The sequence below is a fragment of the Perissodus microlepis genome, chromosome 2, assembly GCF_051167445.1.
Source record: "Perissodus microlepis isolate ML-2025 ecotype Zambia chromosome 2, ASM5116744v1, whole genome shotgun sequence".
NCBI lineage: Eukaryota > Metazoa > Chordata > Actinopteri > Cichliformes > Cichlidae > Perissodus > Perissodus microlepis.
In genome coordinates, this window is record NC_140462.1 from 27,659,026 (window position 1) to 27,670,860 (window position 11,835).

Here is an 11,835-nt window from a genome sequence, read left to right on the forward strand (position 1 = left end):
CACGAGCCAGTTATTTTAATTGCTATTCTCAATTTTCTCCAAACCAGCTGCCTGGATGATGAGTGATGAAAGTTATTTATCCAGGAGGAGGTCATGCATTTGTCAAAATAGGCACTTACTGTTCTGGGCTTCTGGGCAAACGTTACCACATCTGAAGCTTGTGTGGGACCAGTAGAAAGTCAGCTGTGCTCCGGTTGACATCATGCTGAACAAGAAGTTTTTGTTCGACAGTATCGGCTAAATGCACATATTATATACACATGCAGTGAAAAAATATCTACCAAATATTATTAGTGATACACATTTATACCTGTATAGTACTGTACAGATAAAGTAATGACATAACAGTTATAACATTGACCTCACCTTACCTCAAGTATAAGCTCAGTCTTCAGGCTTTAAACTTTTACACAATTTTTCAAATGTTAATTTCTACATACACAGCACAGCCAGGGGACTAGTAAGGATGTAAATTGACTAGTACTTATATAATGCCTTATCTATACCTGTGTGCTTTCTAACATTCACACACACACACAGATGCATCGGGGGCAAGTCGGGTTTTATCATCTTGCCCATGGATGCTTTGGCATCAGGGATCCATATCAGGGATCCACCAACCTTCTACCTTAACTATTGCTGCCCATATAGGAATTTTCAAATCAGCATTTGTCACAATCCTGAATACTTATTTAAATATCTTTTCACTGAGAAAAGGTAAATATATGAGAGGTACAATGATGACATATGGATACACTGATCAGTCATAAAATAAAAACCTGCCAGATATCACGTTGGCACAAAACAGCTCCCATCCATCATAGCAAGAACACAGTACCACTGCGGTGTCTTGTAGTATCTGGCATATAATCCATGGTTTGGCACAGGACACTGGCTACAGTTCTTTCAGGATTGTGGGTTATGGCATGGGGCCTCCATGAATCAGGCTTTTCCAGTTTATTCTATGGAAGCTTTATTAGATGGGATCTGCAGCGCCTGTAGGCAGGATTAGCATGTTGGGCTATTTTTTTATGTTTCAAACTGCTCTTGAACAATTTTGTGGTGTGGCAGAGTTCAGTATCCTACTATATCCTGCTGTAGGGAGTCTGCTGCTGTCAGGGGGTGTCATTGCCACTGAGGGTGAGGGAAGCTCTGATATATGATATGAGAATATGATATATGCCAGAGAATATCCACATGAATGCTTAGAGCAAAGGTTTGTAGCAAGATAATCAACATTCAGCTTCAGTTCATTTACTTCAGTGGCATAAAGAATTGCTCATTTGGCACGCTTGTTGCGAGGCTGTAATCAGCAGCTTACAATAGGATGGCCGAACTCCTCACCCTATCTCTAAGAGAAATGCCAGCCACTCTTCTGAGAAAACTTGTGACACACTTTTTAAAAAAAATGTTAAACTATATTTAAAAAATGCCTCAGCTGGCCTTTCTCCTCATAATTTTATATTTAAAGTTTTTTCATTTCCTACTCGTCATTGCCCAGAATAAATACTCCATCTATCTGAATCATCTCTCAGAGAGCCCTTTAAGTTTTACGTTACATAAATCTGTTAAGTGATTCGTGCAGACAGAAAGGAGGTGGACTCACCCTGAACTCTCGGATATGTCACCAGTTTTGGCGTTTCAACCTTCCTCCCCAGTGTTGTGTGTGTTGCGTTATGTCATGCCCTCCCCTCTTAATGCTGCAACAACACTGAATGATGTCTGAGTCAAGACTATTCTGTCTCCACCGTAAAACCTTTGTAACACTTTTATTTCACTGAACTATTTTTAGGGTGTAATGAGCTTTGCTCTCTGTGACCTCAGAGGAAATGGAAGACCACGCAAGTCATTGAAACCGTCACCTCTAAAACACAACATGCAAAAAAGGGAAATTTTTCAAGACACCAACCAAATTGAACAGTGTATTGGGAGCAGTTCTTGAATTTTCCAAGTCGTAATCATTCTTATCTTAATATAGGTATTGTATGAATAGCCTATTACAAATTTCTATATATGTATAAGTACTCTAAAAGCCACCCAAACTGCAGACTTTCAAAATATTTATGTGACCTTTAGGTGATTATGTAGGAGGGAAAGTGTTAATGAAAGATTTCCAGGATTCGAATAACTGACATCACCTCTGAAAATGTATTTTAAAGCACAGACACTAGTAAGACTTAACCCAAAACATTTACTCTGTCTGGAGGTGTTCCTTCTGCATCAACCATGCCAATTATGACACAGAAAGTCATAAAAGAGCCGCACCTGGCACAGAAGCAGTGTCAGCATTCAATGTGAGCAGTACTAGCCAAACTGGAGACACTTAATGAAGCTTAGGCAAATATCATTGAGCAAGTGTTCGAAGACGAAGAAGCACAACAAAATTCAGCCCTCGAGCAGGAAATCGAATTGTGGGTTTGGATATGTAGCAGTAGTTTTCCCAGCCTGAAATGTGTGCGAAGTCAACATGTGTTCAAGGATATGTATAACCTATATCAGGTTAGTCATGATTGTTTTATTATAAAATAAAACTAATGTTTAAGGGAATTTCCAGGGAGAATAGAGAATCATAATGACAGAGGACACAAGGCCAAGTTAATTAAAAATAAGAAAAACTACATTTCTTGGTTATTCAACATAACTTTATTATTTATTATTTTTTAATATAAGTTTTAGAAAGAATTCTGAAGACATTCAGAAAGAGGATGTCTCCCTCTTGTGGCAGAAAGTAGGTAATAACATTTTTCAAAAGCCCTTGACTGTATTATTTACAGCATATTTTACAAATCACTTTGTTTAGGAAGAAAAAAACAGTTGGTCTTGTAGAGTGAAATCTTTTGCCTGAATATTCTACATGAACGTCACAACAGCAAGAGACTGTTCTTGGCAATCTCAGTTTTTTGGTCTACGCCTGTGATAATCTCTGCATCCGTCTGTAAAACCAAGAAAACAAGATCTAAGGCTTTCCTCCATGCTTCCTGTTTCACGCTCAGATTATCATAGATTTCCACTGCTCGCGCTTCATTGGGTTTTGGTGCTGTGAAGACTTCACTATCCTGATTTTCACTGTTTAAGAAAAGTTGTGGGGACTTTGCAGCATTGCCTAGATAGTCCTGCAGTTGTTGGCTCACCTCAGTCCTAGCTTTGACTTTTGAAATTCTTCCAGTGTTAACCATTACAGTGGATATGTAATCTATTAAACCATCTGCCATGAGGTCCAACACTACACGCCTGTAGTGGTTGGTTCCTCTCTCACTGTTCTTTTCTCTGTGACACGTGACATGATACTCCACTCGCTTTTGTAGGTGATGAATGCAAAGCATTTCTGTCCCACACGCCCCTGGTAGAAGAGCTCTGTCTTTTAGTGCATAGTGTAAGCGATAAGCACAGGCCCAAAACTGGTCCTCCAGGGCCTGAAGCTTTCCATGTATAGAGCTTGTAAGGATTACTGTAACTAGCCCGCTGTTGCTGCCAGTTGAGATATTCACAGCCAGGGAGTACTTCTCGTGGCTACTGAGGTCTTTCCATATTGCAACCTTTGCCCCAGTGCCAACATTTTGCTTGCTCAGTTGCGCAGCAAAGGTTACCGGAACAACTCCAGACAAGCTGGCAAATGTCTTCAAAACAGAAGCCTTCACATTTTCCACTACAAGTATACGATGCCTACAACAGTGCTGAATCACTTTTTCACAAGCGTGCCCATGGATTAGTATCAGGTTCACTTCCAGGTTCAACAGATGTGTCACAGTCCGTTCCACCCATTCGTCCTCTTTGCTCGAACTCGAAAAATCTATATGATCCCTCACACGGTGCATACCTGTCGGCCTGTTAAAGCCAAGATGGCGGTAAGTATGTGATAAATCTCCATTTATGAGAACAACCTTCAGTTGTTGTTCTTTTAAGTGATGAGCGACTGTAGCCTGTTCAGCAGATAAAAGAACAACACAGCCAAATACAACGCACCCGTGATCCTCTGGTAAACCAGGGAGCATACAAGTCACCACTTTAGTAATGTCAAACATGGGACAGCTCACATCTTCTTGATTAGTTTTTGACTGCATCCGAATAACTTTGACTACAAGTTTCATTGCATCATCACAACCATGACTCAGTCCCTCAGCAATGTGTACAATGTCAGGAAGCTTAGGCTGAGGAGACTGTAGCAATACTTTGGAGAAATCTTCAGACTCACAAAAATGTCTGCTGAGTTTTATTTTTCTCTGTTCACCGACGGTCAGAGTCTTGACGTCAAACTTTATTGTTCCCTGCATGCTGCACAATGCAGGCGATGAATTTTTCATGGGTTTCTTGGACACTTTCACAGCACAACTCTCTAACGATGTCACACCCAGACCATCAATTGAAACGGCACATTTCCTGCAAGCATCCAGACATACATCCATCCCTTCAGACATTGCTGAGATTATGTTCCCTACTGAAATTCCTCTCTGAAGACAGTCCAGGGCAACACGGCTCCAGGCCCCCGCTAGGAACAGCAGGCATCCCGACCCTGTATGGTAGACCTTCTGGTGGGCTTGAATAGTCTCATAAACCAGCTGACCCACTGCACAGGTCAGCTCCATGGTCTCAATAATGCGAAAACACGAGCACACAAGAGCAGACTCCCCACTTTTGTCATCTTGGATAAACTTGTACTTTATACAAGGGCCCAAAGAGGAACGTGAGATTCCTGCCAGCGCCAACAGTTTCTGCAGTCCAATATGGTGTCGATGGTTTATGATTGTACTTCCCAACATCATTCGAGGACTGTGAACTGTAAAAGAAAATTTTTAAGTTTGGTCATTTCTAAACAAAAAAAAAGTCCTCACAAACATTTGCTTTAGTTCGGAAACATGATTTGTGTTTTTAAAGTAACAAGTCACAAGGCACAGTAACTAAGTATAGGCCCTCAGATTTCCTTTTCTATCCATCCATTCTCTTCTGCTTATCCTTATTTGAGTCGCGAGAGGGCTAGAGCCTATCCCAGCTACCATAGGGTGAGAGGTGAGGTACACCCTGAAGAGGTCACCAATCTGACACAGAGCACACCTCCTGGAAATTCAAATTTATTATACAGTATGGTACTGTAATCCTCAAATGAAAAAAGATTTGTAAGAAACTAAAAGGACGCGGGGGAGGGGGGGATTGCGGGAATAGCTTTTTTTAATGGCCCTATTTGTTTTTATGCTGTTTCTTTTTTTTATGATAGACCATCTTCTACTACTTCTTTTGCCTGCTCCCTTTAGGGGTCGCCATAGCACATAACCTGGCTCCATCTCTACCTATCCCTACCTCTGTCACACCAAGCCACTGCATCTCCTCCTTCACTACATCCATGAACCTATATGTTGTCTTCCTCTTTTCCTGCCTGACCTAATCTATCAACCTGTTCATCACCACTGTGAACAAGAATGGGCTCAGAGCAGATCCCTGATGTAATCCCACCCCCACTGTAAACCCATCTGTCACTCCTACTTCAAACTTCATCACTATCCTCATAAATGTCCTGCACCAGCCTCAGATACTTCTCTAACACTACTCACTCCCTCATGCAGTACCACAATTCCTCTCTTGGCAGCCTATTGTATGCTTTCTCTAGAGCTACAAAGACAGCCTGAAACTGTTTTGACCTTCTCCACATATCTCCATCAACATGTTCAAAGTGAACATCACATCTGTAATTCTCTTTCTCGGCTTGGAGCCGTACTATTGCTTACTGATTGTAAACTCTCTGGTTAACCTAGCCTGAACAACTGTTTTCCTTAGTTTAATGGCATGACGTGTCAACTTTACAGATATTGTAGAAAGTTCTAATCTAGTTAATTAAGGGTTTCAATCATTTTTATGCAGAGAAGCCTTAACCTGAGTCATCACGGTCAACTGAGCTGTTTTCACTGTCAGTGTGGGCTTTTTTTTTTTTTAAACAAAAAAAACAAAAACAAAACTCGTTTTACTCTGATAACAGCAATTAAAATAGCAGCTTGGCAAGTTTGATATTTTGGTTTTTTTTTCCTTCTTTGTCCAGGGAAACCAAACGGTTCATAGGCCTTTCACCCCCTCATCACGTGTCTTTTAAGATTTAAGCAGTTAACAGCCAAGCACTACGAAATGGAGCATATTGACATTTGACAGATATAATGGGTGCAACCCACATATTTTTTAGAGGTAAAACATTGCTACTCATGAAAAACTGACGGGTATTAATTATTCCTCCAACACTAGCAGCGAGTTTTGTCAATGCCTGCACTTCACTCAGCATCTTACAAGACAGCTTACAAGCTAAGCTAACAAACCAGAGACAAGTTTACTTCAAAACTGCCCGTGTCTGTACCTTAATCCAAGAGCAGAAACCCCCCCCCAGAAATGACTCTGCAAAATGACGCTGTAATACAAACTTTTTACTATCCTCAATGAGTATACTTTTACCTTATTTCAATAGTGTACGAGGCATTTATATTACGCCTGGTCCAGCTCAACCGATTAAACACTGCGCATGCGTTTTGTTTCCTAGTTGCTGGGCGACAACAAACTGTCCGTATGATTGGCTGAAACTGTTTTAACCCGCCTACTATTTTTTGTGATTGGTTAATCAGGTTTCGTCAGCGTGCTTTCATCAGTTGTATTGGCTCTCTCGGATGTCTGTTCACAGAAAAACTACACAGTCGTTGCTACCTGATTTGTTGACATCAGACCATCAAACAAAACAGAGGTTTCCCCGTCGGGATCATTTATTCAAATGGTGTGCATTTATTTAATTATGTAAAGTAACTGTATAAACGAATATTTAATGAACATTTTAAGAAGCTTTGAGATTTGCCATAAAAAGCCGTTAGTTTTAACTTGATTCTCTTCGGTCTCCCGGAACAGCATTTAAGCTAGTTAGCACAATAATGGCCTAAAATAAGATATGTACCGCGAGTCTCGTTGCTGTTAACTTAGTAACTTAATAGGTAGCTTTTGTGATGTATTAATATTGTATTTCATAGGCTTCAAGTTACCGGAAACCAACTTCCTCGGCTAGTCAAAGGAAAAAGACGGATTTAAAACACGACCTGACTGAGGAGCAAAAGCAAGAAATTAAAGAGGCTTTCGATCTCTTTGACACAGATGGAACTGGAACAATAGACGTGAAGGAGCTCAAGGTTGGCTTTCTAGTTAAATGTGTATTGATAAAAGTTAAGTAAGGAAAACATACCGCGGTCACAACACCGCAGCAGCTTCAGTTTTCTTTACTGTTATCTGTGTCACAGGTTGCCATGAGAGCTCTGGGGTTTGAACCAAAGAAAGAAGAGATCAAGAAAATGATTGCAGACATTGATAAAGAGGGCTCTGGAACGATTGACTTTGGTGACTTTCTCAGTATTATGACACTGAAAATGGTGAGTGTTTTACCGAAAGGAACAACAAGAAAACTTCTCTGCAGTTAAGTTGGAAGTTTTACTGTCTGAAAATAGCACTGTCCTTAAAACTGTTGCGGCTAAATCAAGCATTTGTGTGTTGTTTCAACAGCTGTTGTTTTGGAGCAATTCTAAACAAGAATTTGCTAGATATAGCATCCCCCCCCCCTCTCACACACAGACACATTTGTAAGGCTAGTGTATTTATGGGTTGACCCATGAAAAACTTGCCAAATCGTCTCTGCCAGTGCTTATTCTGCTCTTGACTCTTGTTTGGAGCCTGATTGCCTGATTGGCATCTGATTAGCATGGGTCCTGCTACAGTGAGCAAATGCATCACGGCACTGTACATGCAAAGTCCACCTTTCTGGCTTTCCAGTGTCCTAAATAAATAGCACAGTAACAGTAGATCATAGAAAAAGGCTTTCTTCAGACTGAAAAAACTATAGATAACATTTAGTGTGGCCACCTGTTCTTTACATTACAAAACATATTTCTATTCAAGAGTTATAAAATATACTGTATGCACACTCTTTATGTCTGTGCTTTGTAAAATGTGCTTCACTTCATTTCCTTCACACATTCTGCAAATTATGTTCATATTGGACTGCATTTGGAGCAAAATTTAAAAAAGAACATTTTGCATGTTTTTAATTTGTAATATATTTATATGTGTATTCATTTTTGATGAGAACAGAGTGAAAAAGACACAAAAGAAGAAATACTGAAGGCTTTCCGGCTCTTTGATGATGACTGCACGGGAAAAATCTCATTCAAAAATCTCAAGAGAGTTGCCAAGGAGCTGGGTGAAAACCTCACAGATGCAGAGCTGCAGGTATAGAGATTCTTCATTACTTTGGAGTACTTACAGTTTTGTTTTTTGGGGGGTGGTAGCACTTTTTCATCTACATAAAAGATTTTGTTTATACTAAGAATAACTTTTGTATATTTAATGAAGCCATGCTAAATTCATACCATGAAATAGTATGAATACCTGTGGGTCAAATTTGGAAGATTATTTTGACATATAAGGAATCACAGAAGATGAGCCTGATAAAAACCAAATGTAGGTAAAAATGAGACCTTTGATAATGTTATAAATAGTTTAGTCCAACCAACTATCCCACATAGTGATTATACAGTACTTTAAGGAAGTCTTTGCCCCTTCCTTATTTCTTATTTTTTTGCATATTTGTCACACACTGTGGACACACACTAGCTATCCACAGCTATCTGCTCCTGTGTGAAGAAGTAATCCCCCCTCCCCTTTTTAAATCATGAATTAACTGTGATTAAACACATTTTTTTGAAAGTTGACTTCAGTCTCACGGCCACACCCAGGCCTGACTGCTGCCAGAATCAGGAAATCACTTAAACAGAGCCTGTCTAAAAGAAGTAAAGAAGGCTAAAAGATCTGAAAAAGCAGCATAGCTGAGAAACAAAAACATTGGCATCTATCAGTTTGGAAAGGTTTAAGGTTTTAGGACTCCAGCAAACCACAATGAGAGCTATTATACACAAATAGAGAGAGGCTGGAACAGTGGTGAACCTTCCCAGGAGTGGCTGACTGGCTAAAATTTCTCCAAGAGCGCACTGATGACTCATCCAGAAGGTCACAAAGAACCGAGAACAACATCTAAAGAAAGTTCCAAGAGTGAGTTCTAACCAAAAAGAACATAAAGGTTATTCTCACAATTGCCAAAAATGTCTTGTTGATCTCCAAGACCTTGACGAGACAAAAAGGTGAACTTTTTGGGAAGGCTTGAATCCCGCTACATCTACAATAAAACAGCATTTTATAAAAAGTACATCGTAGCAACATCTGGGCCTGCTTTGGTCAACTTGACTTAATTGACGGAACTTTGAGTTCTGCTCTCTACCTGAAAATCCTAAAGGAGAATGCCTGACCATCAGTTCATGCCAGGAACGTATGCACACTCAAGTTATTCAGCAGGACAATGATCTGAAACACACCAGCAAGTTCACCTCTGATTGGCTTAAAAAACAACAACAAGAGTCACGACTGATTAAGGTGCTTTGGCATGACCTTAAACAGGCTGTTCATATGGCTGAATTAAAACGGTTTTGCAAAGAAGGGTAGGACAGACTTCCTCCACAGTGATGTGAAAGGCTGATTGTCTAGTTATTTCAAATGCTTGATTGCAATTTCTACTGCCAAGGTTGGTAAGACCAGTTATCGGGTATACTTTTTCACATACTGCCGGGTAAATTTAGATAGATTTTTTTCCCTTAATTAAATTAAAAAAATATCATCATTCAAAAATTGCATTTTGTATTATCAGGTTATTGAAAATGATTCCTGAGGTAATGATGTTCAAAAAGTTGGGTTTTGAGAAAAAAAACCCCATCTTGAACAGAAACAAGATTTTGAATTTAGATTGTGATATTTGTAGTGGGTGTAAACTGATTTAATTTTTAACTGAGTGTTTTTCAGTTCTGAAAAATACAATATGGTTTTCTCCTTTACATAAAAACTGATAAGGGCTCAGTAATGCTGGGAAAAATGAAATGAATTAATAAGAACAAAGTTTTTCCTACTGCTCTGCTGCTCAGTACTTTGAGAGCCTGCAAGTCACTGTGCAGTAACTATTCATAGTGTAAAGATTAAAATTTTTATATGTAAATGAACCGGTTCATCGCTTTTCTACTCTACTTTATATGCCTCATTCAAACACACACTCATACAAGCTCTTTTTTCCTACACACAAGTTCTTTCTGTCTAACATTCACATACAGTTGTACTCCAATGAGCACATCAGAGAGCAACTTGTTGTTCATTATCTTGCACAAGGATACTTTGGCCTGCAGACTAAACCACCAACCTTCCAGTTAGTGGATGACCTGCTGCACCTCCTGAGCTACAGCCACCCCAGCTGGCTTTGTTAAATATACTAAACTACAAAAAAGTTGCTCATTCTGAAGGGGTCAGGTGGGATCCTTTCGCTGGTTTGACTGATTTTAAATTCGCTACCTCATATTTAAAATATTGTAGTACCTCTACTACAGTAAATTGTATAAGTGGTACAAACCGTAAAGTAATACCACATGTCCAGAAGCCAAGAATTTTTTATTTAAAGAACAATACATACTTAGAGGAACCACTATAAATACATTTCTATATAAGTACCAAACGTATTGTCTCTCTTCTCATATCTCCCAGTTCCTCTAATGTTGGTATGTTCTTATATGTCACAGTAAAATAGTAGTAACTGTATTATTTTAGGTGGGGTTTTCCTGGGTAACCTTTGCAGTCAAATGCCATGCATGAAACACGAAGTTACCTGAAGTCAGTGTGAGAATTGTTCCAGTTTGATGCTCTCACTTCCTTCCCTTTGCTACATCACATTTATTATCCTTTCAGGAAATGATTGACGAGGCAGACCGAGACGGGGACGGTGAGGTCAACGAGCAGGAGTTCTTGCGGATAATGAAGAAGACCAATCTTTATTAAACCTCAGTGTCTTAGAACCTTTTTTTGGAACATTAGTTTTGTTTGTATGGAAATATTTTAATATGTTGTATCTTTGCACACGCTTTTATAAAATTGCAAAACCAATAAATCTATTTCATCAGAGATGATTTGTCTGTTACATTGTCATTATGAAAGCCTTTATTTAAACATAAGACTCATTGAGTTGTCTTTTTCTACAAAAACATAGAGTTTGGCTGATAATACAAAAATATGAATTATACAAATCATGTGCAAGTGTGATTTAGGATACACCTAGAACAGGTAAAATAATCAGAATATTGTGAAAAATGTTTCTTTTTTTTGTGGTAATTTTGTTCTAAAAGATGAACATAATTTTATTATGTGTAGGTGAAATACACTTAGCAGTTAACTGGGACTTCTTTACATTGAGTTCCTGCATCAGCGCAGTGAGGCATGGAGGCAACCAATCCAAGCTGCTTTGATAAAGGCCTTGTGCTCTTCTCATTTTTGGATCAGGCATTTATCTATCCAAATGGAATAGATAACACAGGTTTACTGGCCAATCAGATACAATACTAACATGGTCAGCAACCATCTGCTAGTAATTGTGGCCTTGTGGGCAGGTCCTACTACAAAAGGAAGTCTGTGTTCCCTTAAAGCTAATTGGGAAATGGAAGCATCTTTAAAATCTCCTGGAAGATTTAAGACCTGGTAAATGGTAAAATGGTAAATGGCCTGTATTTGTATAGCGCTTTACTTAGTCTATAAGGACCCCAAAGCGCTTTACACATTCAGTCATCCACCCATTCACACACACATTCACACACTGGTGATGGCAAGCTACATTGTAGCCACAGCCACCCTGCGCACTGACAGATCGAGGCTGCCAGACACTGGCGCCACCGGGCCCTCTGACCACCACCAATAGGCAACGACAATGTGGTTTCTGTCCCTCTCCAGTCATCTTTGACACTCTGGCTTCCA

General features: G+C 39.5%; 2 protein-coding genes across 2 annotated transcripts; one reads left to right on the top strand and one right to left on the bottom strand.

Moving 5' to 3' along the window:
- Window positions 1–401: 401 nt before the first annotated feature.
- bbs12 (Bardet-Biedl syndrome 12) lies at window positions 402–6,525 on the bottom strand. Its single transcript, XM_084954058.1, has 2 exons — window positions 6,427–6,525; window positions 402–4,774 (listed from the first exon to the last, which is right to left on the bottom strand). Exon 2 carries the CDS (start codon window positions 4,758–4,760, stop codon window positions 2,862–2,864), a length of 1,899 nt encoding a protein of 632 aa, XP_084810184.1. The 5' UTR covers window positions 4,761–4,774; window positions 6,427–6,525; the 3' UTR covers window positions 402–2,861.
- An 87-nt stretch (window positions 6,526–6,612) lies between these two features.
- On the top strand, window positions 6,613–10,992 carry cetn4 (centrin 4). Its single transcript, XM_084954087.1, has 5 exons — window positions 6,613–6,739; window positions 6,987–7,142; window positions 7,251–7,379; window positions 8,095–8,232; window positions 10,780–10,992. The coding sequence occupies exons 1-5, from the start codon at window positions 6,737–6,739 to the stop codon at window positions 10,867–10,869; spliced, it is 516 nt and encodes a 171-aa protein (XP_084810213.1). The 5' UTR covers window positions 6,613–6,736; the 3' UTR covers window positions 10,870–10,992.
- The last annotated feature ends 843 nt before the right edge of the window (window positions 10,993–11,835 follow it).

Bases quoted from the DNA above. Each gene is read 5' to 3' on its own strand.
- bbs12 (XM_084954058.1), bottom strand. From the start codon at position 4,760: ATGATGTTGGGAAGTACAATCATAAACCATCGACACCATATTGGACTG.
- cetn4 (XM_084954087.1), top strand. The intron at 7,143-7,250 runs GTTGGCTTTCTA...TCTGTGTCACAG, and splicing joins TAGACGTGAAGGAGCTCAAG to GTTGCCATGAGAGCTCTGGG. The intron at 8,233-10,779 runs GTATAGAGATTC...TTATCCTTTCAG, and splicing joins TCACAGATGCAGAGCTGCAG to GAAATGATTGACGAGGCAGA.